Source organism: Thunnus thynnus, chromosome 20 (genome assembly GCF_963924715.1).
Source record: "Thunnus thynnus chromosome 20, fThuThy2.1, whole genome shotgun sequence".
NCBI classification, from domain to species: domain Eukaryota; kingdom Metazoa; phylum Chordata; class Actinopteri; order Scombriformes; family Scombridae; genus Thunnus; species Thunnus thynnus.
Genome location: NC_089536.1, coordinates 15,954,668 through 15,968,253, shown reverse-complemented (window position 1 = coordinate 15,968,253; position 13,586 = coordinate 15,954,668). Strand labels below are relative to the sequence as shown.

The 13,586-nt window shown below is 39.7% G+C and overlaps 2 protein-coding genes across 5 annotated transcripts; one reads left to right on the top strand and one right to left on the bottom strand.

Moving 5' to 3' along the window:
- Positions 1-148: 148 nt before the first annotated feature.
- Positions 149-8,680, bottom strand: mapk7 (mitogen-activated protein kinase 7). 4 transcript variants are annotated; one of them, XM_067575673.1, is made up of 7 exons: positions 8,550-8,680; positions 6,635-6,915; positions 6,323-6,488; positions 3,695-5,232; positions 2,508-3,604; positions 2,122-2,252; positions 149-483 (listed from the first exon to the last, which is right to left on the bottom strand). In XM_067575673.1, exons 2-7 carry the CDS (start codon positions 6,909-6,911, stop codon positions 336-338), a joined length of 3,357 nt encoding a protein of 1,118 aa, XP_067431774.1. In that variant the 5' UTR covers positions 6,912-6,915; positions 8,550-8,680; the 3' UTR covers positions 149-335. The 4 variants fall into 4 exon arrangements, with proteins under 4 accessions (XP_067431774.1, XP_067431775.1, XP_067431776.1 ...); XM_067575674.1 differs by having other exon boundaries at positions 8,436-8,665; XM_067575675.1 differs by lacking the exon at positions 8,550-8,680 and adding an exon at positions 8,019-8,405.
- Positions 8,681-9,567: 887 nt separating this feature from the next.
- On the top strand, positions 9,568-11,777 carry vkorc1 (vitamin K epoxide reductase complex, subunit 1). Its single transcript, XM_067575679.1, has 3 exons — positions 9,568-9,870; positions 10,250-10,359; positions 11,350-11,777. The coding sequence occupies exons 1-3, from the start codon at positions 9,683-9,685 to the stop codon at positions 11,559-11,561; spliced, it is 510 nt and encodes a 169-aa protein (XP_067431780.1). The 5' UTR covers positions 9,568-9,682; the 3' UTR covers positions 11,562-11,777.
- The last annotated feature ends 1,809 nt before the right edge of the window (positions 11,778-13,586 follow it).

Below are 13,586 nucleotides of genomic sequence, written 5' to 3'. Positions count from 1 at the left end.
CATTTGTTATCCAATTTTCAGTGCAGAACCTAAATGTTATTATTTCAAATGTTTTCTTTAAATGAATTAAGGTAATTTTGAAATTACCTTTCTCACGTGGAACAACTCATTTTACTGTAGTTCACTGACATCAATGGGCAGACACAGGTGATGACAATTTTGTTTATTAAAAAGACAGTGCAGCATGTCATAATGGTAAAAAAAAGACTGCTTGGTAGTTTCTATTAAAAAAAGCTAGCTGCTTTTAAATTAATTTGATAAGTTTTCATGCTAAAAAAATCTAACATTTACATAAATCCATATGTTGTCTGTTTTTAAGTTCCCGAAAGGGAAAGTCAGGCATCAGGAGGGATGGTATCAGAGAGGATCATGGGAGAGCCGAGCTGGAGCTCCTGCTGCAGTGATTCCAGATCAGCCGGAGTCATGCGGTGAACCTCGCTCCAGTCAGATAAGAGGGAGGCCGAGAGGGGGGCCGAGTCATAACTGATGGAGAAAAAGAAAACTCAGTAAATGTTAAGAATGGCCTCCTTTTATTTTTTGATCTTACAAAAATGCCTTTATCTAGAACAGTATGTAGCGCCATCAGTCAACGTGCTAGTGTCCTGGAAACCATGAATGTCTGCAGACTGCTCTGCTGTTCAATCCAGTGTTTGTGGTCAAAGCTCAAAATTTGCTCAACACTTTTAGATGCAATTTACAGTGTAACTTATTACAAGCAATTGCTGACTAATAAAGTAATTTAATAATATTAAAAGATCAAAGGGGAAACACGAAGTAGACTAGGAGACACAGACTATGTAATACTTTAGGCTGATATGGAAAGATCAGGAAAATGTATTTGCTGTTGGTGGTTAGACATACGACTTGATTCTGCTACCCTGCTGCTGACCTGGCTTTAAACTGCATAAACTGATTTTTTTTTTTTGGCACACATCCAACAGATTAAGAGAAACATTAGCATTCATTTTGTGCTTGTGATCACCTGACAAATGCATGTCTTTTTTACAGAACACAGCTGCCTGCTGCATCTGAAAACAACACCATGAGAGTGGGGAGAGTGAACCAAAAAAGCAAGGTTGTGGACCATAAAACCAAAACAATGAGATGAAAGATGCTGAAATTCTCCGTAGAGCTGAGAGGAATTGCAGAGTCGACCCCTTTCACATACAGTCATGTGATCCATTGTCAATATAAAAATGATTTAAAGCTGTTTTCATACACGCCTGACAAAAGGGTGACTGTAGATTTGTGTAATAACTATAGGACAACTAGATATTGATGATTTTTAGCCTTCTCCGATATTATATTTGGGTCTATCTGGGCAAAGATTTTGACATGATTACAGTGCTTTGCCTGTATTAAGATGCAAGTAAAAATGGCAGCAACATTGATGGTAAACTGTAGACTGTTAGATCAAAGACTCACCGTTTTAGTCACAAGAAGTTTTTAAAAAATGGGAGATAAAAGTGGACATGGTATAGGTGTAAAAATGAGCTCCCAGGTGCCTGACATAAAAAATAGACTTGGCAGTGAAGTGCCACTCTGTTTTGTATAATGGTGATCTTCGCCAATGATTACTCTATTATTTTCTTACATTGGGTCTCCTTTTTGTGCTGCTTTGCTTACATACAGAAACCCTAGAAAGTTAACTACATCTACAGTCCCATCACTAATGGGTTAGTGATGTAAAGCACAAAGACGTGAGGTCTCGCTAAATTATGTGGTTTGAAATCTGTAATCTGAAACTACATGCATAGCTGTGGGTGGGTGGGTGGGGTACGGTAGGTAGGTAGGTAGGTATCTATTACAGCAGCCAACAGTGAGATAAAAGGGTAAGAGAAAGAAAGAAACAATAACTAAATAAATTAACTCAAACAAAAATAAATAGAACATAAGGAATTCAATGGTCAAGTGGATATTGCAACTGTAGTAAAGTGAATGATTGTCCATGGATGTCAGAATTGAGTGCACTAAATATCGATACCTGAACAATCTACACAATATACATTGATAAAGAAATAGTCTGACTTTTAAAAGGTAAAATTCAGGTACAAAGCATGTTATATTTTTAATGGTTTTGTTCTTTATTAGAAAACAAACTCATGGTGTATCAGACCTCACCTGTCTCGGTCACAGTGTTGCAGGTCTGTGAGAGACTGGTTCAGAAGGTCATCCAGGTCAAAGCCCACACCATACCCAGCCCCGCTGCCTTTAGGGGTGACCGAGAACACCGGGGGTAAAACGTCCTCTACCTGCCAGAAGAAAAGTGGGGGAAACATTGTGTGAACTGAACTTTGTATCCTTTAGATCAGTTCAAGGCAAGCAGAAGATTGTGACATTTCCATTTCTCAGGTATGTAGCACATACAAGGGAATAATGTTTTTGTATAGCACCTATAGTGAAAGAAAAACCAGCGCTCTATTAATACCTACGGCTTCTTTTGGGTAAAACGCAATCTGCAAAGAAAACAGTAGAATATTTGACAGAACTAGAAAGCTGAGACACACCTGGGACTTTGAGAGCTGCAGCGTTACTGTATGAATGTCTGGAGCAATGGAGGGCCCTTGCTGTCCGGTATCTGTGAATCCTAAACTGGGATGAGGCTGTGAGGGAACCCCTAAAGCCCCACAGAGAGGGTTTGTGGTCTGTGGTCCAGATTTCTCTCCTACAGAAGGACACAGCTTCTCCATAGGTCCAGTGCTTGTAACTGGAGGGTTAGGGTGGGAGTTCAGGTTATTATCCACATTCCCGTTTGTCTCTCTGGTGGTTAGTGTTGGGGCTTTAGTCAAAAACCTCTCGAGAGGAAGCAGCTGCGACTGAGGTTGAGGGTCAGGTAAGGTTTGTGGTTGGAGCTGCGGCTGAAGAAAGCTCGGCGGCGGAGGCTGCGGTGTCCTGCTTGGTTGTGGTTGCTGTGATGGCCTCGTCTCTAATTGCTGCCCGCTCCAGTTCCCCAAACAGTTGAAACCACTTTGTCCATTGCTCTCATTATGAGGTTTGGGCGTGTTGTTCTTTACAAAACCACTAGTGACCATCATTATATCTATTCCTCCGCTTTCAGTAACAACTATATCCGCTGGAGGTTTACTCTGGCTCATGGGGTAAAGTAAAGATGGCTGGTGGGTGCTGGGAGGCTGAAACAAGCTGGGCTGGTGAGGTTTAACTTGAGAGATTAACTGTTCATGAGACTGAATCTTCCTTGCCTCCTTGTCAGTTTTATTGTTTGATGCTCCTTGAGTGTTATCACCCATAGCTCCACCACGGTGCGAGTTTGCGTTACAGTCCTTACTCTTTGCTCCGTCATTGTTAGGAGTTTTCTCGTTGCGGCTGTCCATCATCTTTGTCCAACGTTGCAAAAGGCTTTTGTCATTGTCACTCAGCAGAACCCCACCCAGCAAGTCCCCTTGCTTTCCCTCTCTCCTCTCCTTTTCCTTCATTTTTCTCTCTCTCTCTTTTGCTCGTTCCTGCCTCTTCCTCCTTTTCTCCTCTCTTTCTCGTTGACGCTCCTGGGCAGTGACAGGCCGGCGCGACTCTGGAACAGAAGCGTGGGAGGATGATACACCTCCTCCTGCGCCAGCATCCATGCCCAGTGCAGAGGTACCTCCATCTGCAATGAAGAGGAAAAAGTCCTAATGAATGATATGTCAATGATGTGCAATATTTCACAAAACTATGTTTGGGAAAACAATGAACTTACCACCCCTGGCTTTATTTCTGAATAAAGCTGCTTTAAGAGCAGCTTTAGTATCCTCTGATATTGCTCCTTCTTTTCTGGTTGCCTCTCCTGCACCAGGCGGAGGCCTTACATTCTTGGACAGTGACTGTGAAAGGGACTGAGACAGTGACTGGGCTTGTGCCACAGAGAGAGAAAGGGAAGGCACAGTGGTGGGTAAGGGTGTCATGGTCTGTGCTGGCCTTGGAGGAATAGAGGTGGGAGCCTGGGTCATGGACTGGCTCTGGGTGGGCTGAGTCAGAGAAGCCTGACTGCTGGGCAGCCGTTCCTGTGCCTCATTGTCTCTCATTGCTTCTGATGGAGCGTCCTGACTAGACACTGGCGTTGTTAAATCTATAGTCTCTGGCTGACCACTGTCTGAGTTGGCACTGGGCATGTCCACATCAACGGGGCCACTTTCGCTTTTAGTGAGGAGAGGCAAATTATGGGTCACATGAGGCGGGGCAACGTCTTTATTAAAGGTTTGCATTTGATTTGTAAATGTGTGATTCCCTTTTGCTGGTGTGTGTATCCCGCTGTCTTGTTGCTGTTGAGATTTAACTTCTCTCATTTGTTGTTGCTGCATCTGTGTTGCTTGTGGATGTTGTGCTAAAGGAACCAATGTTGATTTGGTGATGGTGGAGGCCTGAGCATTACACTGGTTACTGCTTTGTGCTGCAGCTCCCCCTGCTCTGCCATTCGCCCTCGCCAGGGGCCTGAATTGCAGTCTTTGACGACAGCTCTGTTTATTCTGATGAAAGTCTTGGATCTCCATCAGAATCGCCTCTTTTATTTGCTCTTTGTTCATTTGTAGCTTGTCAAATTCAAAATCAAAAGCTGGCACACAAATTGGCTCATCATCTGGGTCGTGGTATTTAGACAGGTAAGGATGCTCCAGCGCTTGTGTCACACTGATTCGTTCACGAGGGTCAAAGCGCAACATGGCCCCCAGCAAGTCCAAAGCGTCTGGCTCTGTTTGTGGGTACAGTTTGGCCAAGGGCACAGCAGATTGTGATGGAAGACTCTGAACGTATGAGCGTACTCTGTCAGCCCTAATAGCACCTATCACACCTTCAGGAGGAGTGCCTAACACAGACAAAATGAGCTGGAGCTGCTGGACGTAGTGCTTCCCAGGAAAAAGCTGCTTACGCCCCAGCATTTCAGCAAAGATGCAGCCCACAGACCACAAGTCAATCGCCAAACTATAGTGGTTCAGAGACAGCAGGAGTTCAGGAGCACGGTACCATCGAGTTGCCACATATTCAGTCATAAAAGAATGAGACTCCTCGGGGTGTGAACTTAGACCCCTTGCCATGCCGAAGTCACCGATTTTTAGCTCACAGTTCTCGTTCACCAACAGGTTGGAGGGTTTGAGGTCACGATGGATGACGTTGGCAGAGTGCACATACTTAAGGCCACGGAGGAGCTGGTACAGAAAGTATCGTGTGTGCTCTGGCGTAAGCGTCTGGGCAGAGTGTATGATCTGGTGCAAGTCACTCTCCATGAGGTCCAGCACCACGTACCTGCAAGTGGAAAAGTGAGAAGAGCTCTAAACAGGTGCACAATCTGCTGACTGGACAATCAAGACTCAAGTTTTTCTTTAATTTACTTAGCAACTGAAGCCAACTGTGGCCATGTGAAAATATACTCTGGTAGTAGGCAGTAGTAGAGTGTCCCTATGAACACCAAACAATATTAGCAGCAGTGAATTACCTTTTTATGAATTCCAAGATTCACCCTCTCTAAGAACTCTACGAAAGCCTCATAAAGGTTTATATCCGCCAATTTGTCTCTCATCCAAACATGAATCTTCTGATCAAACTCCTTCCTCATTCTTTTGTGAGGTCAACAGGTCAAGGCCTATGGTGTGTGTGATCATATTAATTAGCTCAAAGGATCTCTAAGCATATGAATATCTTTATAATAGAAGATTTCATAATACTGTTTCTATGTGGGACACCAAAAGAATCCATCTAAATAACTGAAATATTTCTACTAAAGAAACAGCGCAGTATAACTCATATGTGTCAAGTGTAATAGCTACAAATTTTATTTCCGGCATAGGTAAGGTAAAATGTCCAGCCAACATTGAATGAGACTTTAGAGTCATCTTGGTGAAGTGTCTGTAGCAATCAGCACCTGAAATATTATGTCTCTCAACTGCAAAACCTGCTTAGAACAATCACCACTGATATAATGTGATTTATTAAACATAGACTATTATATTAAGGATTTGTTCTTCACTAGAATTGGTTTACCTGACACATGGTTGCCAAATATTTATAAACTTTTTTTCAGGCTGACATTTCTTAATTGTACTTGAGGATTCTGGATAACAATCAATATATTACTTAATCCGCATGATGGGGGATAAATGTGACTAAAAATTGCCATTCAGTGACAAATTTGAAATGCCTCTGGGTTTATAACTTGTTTGGTTGTGTGTTTTGTGAGTTGACCAAAATTACGCATCCATTTTCTGGTAACCCTCTAAGGTTTCCAGATGTTTACTTTATGAGAAAACAGACTACATACATTTCTGGTCTGAATAGGAAACCTGTGCATGTGTCATATGCCGCCAAAGTTATAATGAAAATTTTAGGAAATACATACACAGACTTGAAGGCAGAATGAGGGAGGTTTGGTTGCAGGATGTCTTTGATGGCGATGATGTTGTCATGTTTGAAGTGCTTGAGAATCTTCAGCTCTCGCAAAGTGCGTTTAGCATTTGTCACCACTTCAAAAGCATTGGAGATTTTCTTTATCGCCACCTGCTGGCCTGTGAAATGTAAATATGACTCGATGAAGAAACAGCATGACAGGGTGTACAACTTGTTTGAATGATAATGTTAACTGATTTATCATTGAGCATTGTAGTAGACACAGAATTAGTTGTGTGTTATGTCTTCATCAAATCCGACCTACCATTGTCCCGTCTCCTGGCAGATGAAACGACGCCGTAGGCCCCGGTGCCGATGGTTTCTATGACATCATACTCCTCTCCGACATCAAACTTGACGTCCAGAGAGTGCGCTTTAAGCAAAGCCAAGTTTTTTGCTGCTGTGCTGGTGTCTGTGGAGCCAGCTGTTGCCTCGACTCCACGCTGGTTCTGGTTTTCTCTGCTTTTCTCAGTGGCCATTCTTTCAGGCAACATGGCCACAGGTTGACCATTTTTACCTTCTCCGCCCTCCTTACTTGACATTTTTCTGTAAAGAATCAAGAATATCAAAGTGAGTGAGTTTATCTTAGATAGGCTACTGCTTGTTTTCTACTAGTAGAGTTACACCAGCATGTACAGTATATCTACACACTGTCAACGTTGGCTGACACTATCTGTCCAATGATATTTTACTGCTGATATTTAGACCAATTGTGGATTTCTGTGAGCATTTTTGGTAGGTTTAATATAACTAGGGCTGGACAACATGGTTGAATCATTATCACAATATTAAAAAGGATATTTTCCGATATCAAAACGTATCACGATATGGCAAATGTATGCAAAATAACATTTTAAAAATAGTCCAACTGATGTTCAAAGTAATTAACTGTGGACCGTGTTTGTGTTTCATACATTACATCATTAAAAAAATCATCATGTGTAAAACAAAAACTTTAATAACTAAATGTGTTTGTTTTTGTTTATACTCAGAATCATTAATTTGGACAAATATAGTATGATATCATGATGTAATATCACAATATGATTCTGTTAATAAACGATAATAATGAATCATTGCCCAGACATAAATAAAACTGCAGAATTAGAGAAGTAGATATCATTTATCATTTCAGTCAAATATGCCAAATATTTGCTCATTCCAGCTTCTCAAATGTGACTATTTGCTGCTTTTCTTTATCATATTTGATGGTAAACTAAATACTTTCACATCTTGGGCTGATGGTCAGACAAAGCAGTCGATTTAAATGTGTTACTTTTGGCTCTGGGAAATTATAAGGGGCATTTATAGCTATTTTCTTACATTTTATAGACAGAACAATTAATCAATTACTTGAGAAGATAATTCACAGATTAATTGATAATGAAAATAATCATTACCTGCAGCACTAAATAAAAGTTTCATGGTCTTTAACAAACTGCATATCAGCATAATTTGATAAGAACCGGAAAACGTGATAATCTTTTAAAACAAAACAAAACAAAACAAAACATACTGGTCCATTGCTGTCTATCAACATTTGTTGACAGTGTGTCCCTGCAATAATCAGTCTTTCGTTTGATATCTACAATGAAACAACCAGGCAAAAAAAAGAAAACCAGTGAGGTTACAATTTCTGATTTAAATACCTGCATTTAACCCCAAAGAAAAACCTTTCCTCTCACTGCCAGAGTTGTGGCCATCGGGAGCCACTTCAGGAGCTCGTTTTCTCAGATAGTCAAACAATAAAACTTCGCAAGATTAAGAATGATTTCGCAATTGTTTTGTCAAAGTACCAAGTAATTTAGGTGCGCATATAAGCAGTTTATAGGATATACAGCAGTCTAGGCCTGGCAGTAAACTGGTGACCAAAACCTGTAGCTCTCAGTCAAACACCGCCTCCAGCTAATTACAGTCGTGCAATTAAATAAAGCACAACTCCACGAGTAGCTGCCTTTAATAAGCAGCTAGGTTTGTTCCACAGAGTGATTAAATAAACTTGACTACATGTTAAAGATGAGCTTTCCCCACTTTTTGACGCAGGGGCGTAGGCTAGTTAATGTTACCTTAGGCTCAGGCTTTCTAGGAACCTATGACGTTAAACCATGTCTTTATCGGCCAAATAAAACCAAACGAAACAACGCAGAGACTTGTTTCTACGTAACGGAATAAACTTTCACCTTGTGAGCCAACCTCAACATCCGTAATTATGTTTTTAATCCCGTGGTAGCATGGCTATCTCTTGTTTTTGTCTGCCGCTTCTTCCTCGTACTCTTCCGTGTTGCTTTTAAATGGCATGTAGCGAACCAATGAGGTGAAGCGGCGTTGCGGGAAAGCGTCCAATAGGAGCAGAGAACGTTGTTAGAGGCGGGACGTAACAGCAGATACAACAGTCTCTGTTTTCTCCCAACTGTTTTTTCTGTGGTCATGACGCCGTTTTCCATAAGGCAATTATTGTAGGAGTGGCCAGATTTGGAGAAAATCACCTGCACCTAAAGCTCTTTCTATGTATGATGGACTTAATTAACTACTAGTAAAATAAAATTAAAAGCGTGTATAATAATCACTATTACTATTGCCAGTTACAACTATAGAAACTGTTCTAAGTGCCTAATCCAATTGCCTATAACAAAAAAACAATTAAGTATATAGGATGATGGATGGATCTTTAAATACATAAAAGTGACATATTTTTATTTCCATTTTTTAAACTGCAAATCTTAATTTTTCTATTTTAAATTATCTTTACTTATCTGTGTATATAGGCTATTTACAGCAAAACCATAATTCTTCTGTTTATGTACTTTTTTTGTTTTTGTTTTTATTTCACACTTGCTTTGGCAATGTAGACGTCTGTTTCCAATAAAGCCCAATTGAATAGGATAGATAGATAGATAGATAGATAGATAGATAGATAGATAGATAGATAGATAGATAGATAGACTGTTACAGTACATTAGGAATAATTTATTTAGACAGAACATTTTGGGAGCTGTAATTACATATATTATGTAATAAAAGTTGCAGTGGCAGGGACTGAACAGTGAGGGCAGTTATATTTTTCCTAAAGGCCAAACAGACTGAAGTCCACAGTAAACACCCCTCTGGCCTTAGGCCAAACATCTGCACCCGACCGTCCAATGAAATGCAGGGACCAAAATCGCCTAGGCCAATCAAAAGTGAGAATCTGACTTTTAACACGTCGTCTTCACTAGGAGGACCACTGAATAAGGGAGAAAGTCTAAAGAAAAGTCGCCTCAGCACACCGTGGCACTTTTACTCACCCTATTCCTCGCTGGAGTTGTGAATAAACATGGCAGCGGCTGTTACTCAGGGGCTACCGAAGTGGGAGAGAAAAATGCGCATTTTTCTATGCGTTTTTGGTTTGGTTTTGTCAGTTTATGCGCTTCACGTCGAGCTGTCCCGAGAGAGTAACCCAGATTACAGAGCGATGTGTGACCTGGGGGAGTCTGTGAGCTGCTCCAAAGTTTTTACCTCCAGGTATGTTTTTATTCCTCTGATTGTTTTGGGAACTTACCTGCGCTATTGTACCTCGACCTGTGTTAGAGACCATAGTTTCAATTGGGATTCTAACTCTTGCTTGCAAATTGAAGTAGTTGCGACCACCTTTCATTGCCACGTTTTACAAATTCCTTTGAAAGTGCTTGAAACAACTACTATTTCCCATCATGTGAATGCCAAGTACATATTACCTGTTGTAAATCTTCTTGTCAAATTGCTTTTCATTTTATTTTTGCAAAATAAACTTGTGCTGCATTTCTGATTTATCTGATTTTGAAGTATAAATCTCTCATAATCTCTTTTCCTTTTCTACTCAATAATATGTGGATCTAACAGTTTTTCATTTCTTTCCTGGCAGATGGGGACGTGGTTTTGGTTTGGTCCAGTTCTTTGTTGCCAAAGATAGCCCTCTGAACCAGCCCAACAGTGTGCTTGGCATCATATTCTACACTTTGCAGCTGGGCCTTGGTTAGTCTGTCATTGTCTTCTACAAATTACAGTGTCTGAAAGCTAAACTGTAAGCAGTCCAGAAAGTCAGTGAACCATGGTTCGGCCTGCATTTCAGCTAAATTCACTATTGCATATTTCAATAAAAGAATGAGGTATATGCATGTTCTAATAATAATAATAATAATAATAATAATAATAATAATAATAATAATAATAATAATAATAATCACTTTATCTATCACCTTTAAAAACAAAGTTGCAAAGTGCTTCACAGTAGGAACAAGAATTAAAAAGTAAATAAAATTCAAAACATAAACATAGAGGATCTCAAGCAGCAATCAGGCTCATATGGGGTGAGTAGGTCACAGATATAAGCGGGAACCTGACTGTGCAAGCCTTTAAAAATGACAAGTAAAATCTTAAATTCAAATCTTAAACTTACAGGGCAGTGCGAAGGGCAGTGATGACCGGTATGATGTGATTGCTTCTTTTAGAACGTATTAAAAGTCTGGCAGCAGCATTTTGTATAAGTCTTTGGATGTTTCTCCTACCAAAAAAAGTGTGTTGCAGTAAAGTCTGGAGGATATAAAAGCTTGGATGACCTTTTCTAGGTCTGCAAATGAGAGGAATGACCTTATCTTAGTTAAGTGTCTCAGTTGGACAAAGCAAGACTGCACCTGAGCACCAAAAGACAACTGTGAATCCAAAAATACACCAAGGTTTTAGGTCTCTTCTTTTAACATTATTATAAGGCACCCAGACTAGATGAGAGACTGTTCATCAAGCTTGTACTAGGACCAGAGGGAGGGATTATCATTATTTTTGATGTTTTAGTCATTCAACTGCAGAAAATACTTATATGATTACATGATTTGATTATATTATATTATTGCACAAATGTATTAAGTTCTTATCAGTTTTAAAAATCAAATATATCTGTCATGGTTTATGCAGGATTTCCCAAATAATCCTTACTGACTGAGCTCTTTGTGTTTGTCTCAATTGCAGGACTGACACTGTCCAAGAGAGCTGCCATGTTTTTGGTTCTCTCGTCCTGGGTGTCTGTGGCTGGCTCACTCTATCTCGCATCTATTCTCACCTTTGTTCTGGGTGATTTCTGCATGGTCTGCGTGTCAACATATATTATCAACTTTGCGTTGCTTTTCACCAACCTGAAACGAAAGAGCGCAATTGAAGGAATGAAGGAAAAGGCCGGATAGAACGTGTTACTTGTGAAATTCAACACCTTCTGTTTTTTTTTTTTTTTTTCTGCTGACCTGAAGCTCACACTGGATCTGAAAGCCGATTCTTTCCCACAGTATTTCTGCGCTGTTTACAACTGTTGAGACATTTTAGAGAAACAGGACTGGAGAGGCATTTCAGAAGATCATTTTCAGTACAGAAACTTAATAAAGCAGCAACATTTTTGAATACAACCAACTGTCTGATGTGATTTCAGTGTGGCTTGTGAATTCAACAGAAGTCCTAAAAATTGATATAATCTTCAGTTGAGTAGGAAAGGAATGCAGTTTGAACATTGCAGCTAGTCAATGTAATCAGCAGATGGAGCTAAATCTTCAGGATTATCATGTATTGCCATTTTTACATGTCATGTCTGGTTGAAAAATGGGGGTTAACATAGAAAGTCTTGTGAAATTCTAGTTTAGTTCACTCGTTTTATAATATCTTTTGTATCTTTTTTAAGTTCTGCATTTTTGTCTTTCCATAGTTAAAGATGTCACAATATTAAAAGTTCACTCATTCACATTCTGCAGGCTGCAGATTTTCCACAGGAGGGAGCTGTTCCCTCATTGTCCGATCACTTAAACACATACCAGGAATACAGAGGACACCCAGTATGACGTCTGTCCTCTAACGAGTATACAGCAGATTTTAAAATGTAATATATAGGACCTCAAACACACACACAAACAGTAGCTGTTAGCACGGTGGTGCATATTTGTCTTTATCTGCAGATCCACTACAGCTGTCACTCTTCTTACCTGTAGGTGGTTAGGCAGGGAGAACAGGTTGAAAACTGCTGACACTGCCTGGTTTGGGCTGTTGTGTCTGTGTCCTTGTATACTAATCAACCCATACAACTGAATCACACTGGTTTTTGCTACACTAGACCAATGTACTCACATCATATGGCTAAGCCATACAGTGTTGTGTTCACGTAAACAGTATTATGAGTTTCAGGCCCAGTTACTGAACACTAGATGGAGCTGCATGACAAGTACACAGAGAAGGATGTAAGCTATAAAAATGAAACTAGAAGGCTTACTCTGTGAGAAGTAAGTGTAAAATAAAGATATCAGAGGGCAGACTTAAAGGCTCACTTCCCCTTTTAGGATTTTGAACATTACTTCACTAGAGTGAGTGGCTTATTTTTTCATTTTGTTAACTCAAGTATATGTTGAACTCATCACACATCAAAGAAATCCACCAACACTACTATTTTATTTACTGCTATTATACTTACTGTACTAATCATACATGTCTTGCCTTATTTCTGTTCAAATTTCTACCATAAATCTAGTAACTTGTCAAATGATTAAATTACCTGAAATGTGAGATCTTGTACTTATTAAAATCGTACTGCCATCATGTCATCCTAGACTAAGATTCAGTTAGTAATCACATCAGTAGTTTAGGATTTCAGCCAAACTGACTCCACTGCTACTAGAGTCATTAAAGCATCAGATAAATAATGACATTGTCAAATTGTTCATTGTCCAAAATACTGATTTATCTGATTTTACCAGAGCAGAGTGTAACTCTGAGTCCAACAGTCTATTTGGTTGGCAGGGGTGTCATTGTACACCAGTCATGATATTGGCTATAACGTGATATTTTAAAAATTAAGTATTGATATCATGTTAGTATTACACATATGATAATATCATGTAAATTATCCAGCACCTCTTGAATCATTTCTGTTTCTTTCCGTTCTCTGTTTGTCTCCCTCCCTCAACACCCCCCACACACACGCACACACACACACACACACACACACACACACACACACACACACACACACACACACACACATTTTCTGGATCTTTTGTCTTTTCCATTAAGTGTAATTGTTCTTTTTGTGCGTTTTTGTACAGTTATAGTTACATACCTCCCTACACTCATATTTTGAGTGTAATTCATTTGCCAGAAAAGAGACAAAACACATAATAAACAAAGTTAAAGATGATTTGACTGATAGCATTATTTTTTTTTTTGTCAGATTT

What these genes read in the sequence shown, in the direction of transcription:
- mapk7 (XM_067575673.1), bottom strand. Translation starts at nt 6,911, where the DNA reads ATGTCAAGTAAGGAGGGCGGAGAAGGTAAAAATGGTCAACCTGTGGCC. An exon ending in CATTCTGCCTTCAAGTCTGT is followed by an intron (nt 5,233 to 6,322) that starts GTATGTATTTCC and finishes TTCCACTTGCAG; the next exon opens with GTACGTGGTGCTGGACCTCA. An exon ending in CAACACTGTGACCGAGACAG is followed by an intron (nt 484 to 2,121) that starts GTGAGGTCTGAT and finishes TTTCTCCATCAG; the next exon opens with TTATGACTCGGCCCCCCTCT.
- vkorc1 (XM_067575679.1), top strand. Translation starts at nt 9,683, where the DNA reads ATGGCAGCGGCTGTTACTCAGGGGCTACCGAAGTGGGAGAGAAAAATG. An exon ending in TCCAAAGTTTTTACCTCCAG is followed by an intron (nt 9,871 to 10,249) that starts GTATGTTTTTAT and finishes CTTTCCTGGCAG; the next exon opens with ATGGGGACGTGGTTTTGGTT. An exon ending in CACTTTGCAGCTGGGCCTTG is followed by an intron (nt 10,360 to 11,349) that starts GTTAGTCTGTCA and finishes TCTCAATTGCAG; the next exon opens with GACTGACACTGTCCAAGAGA.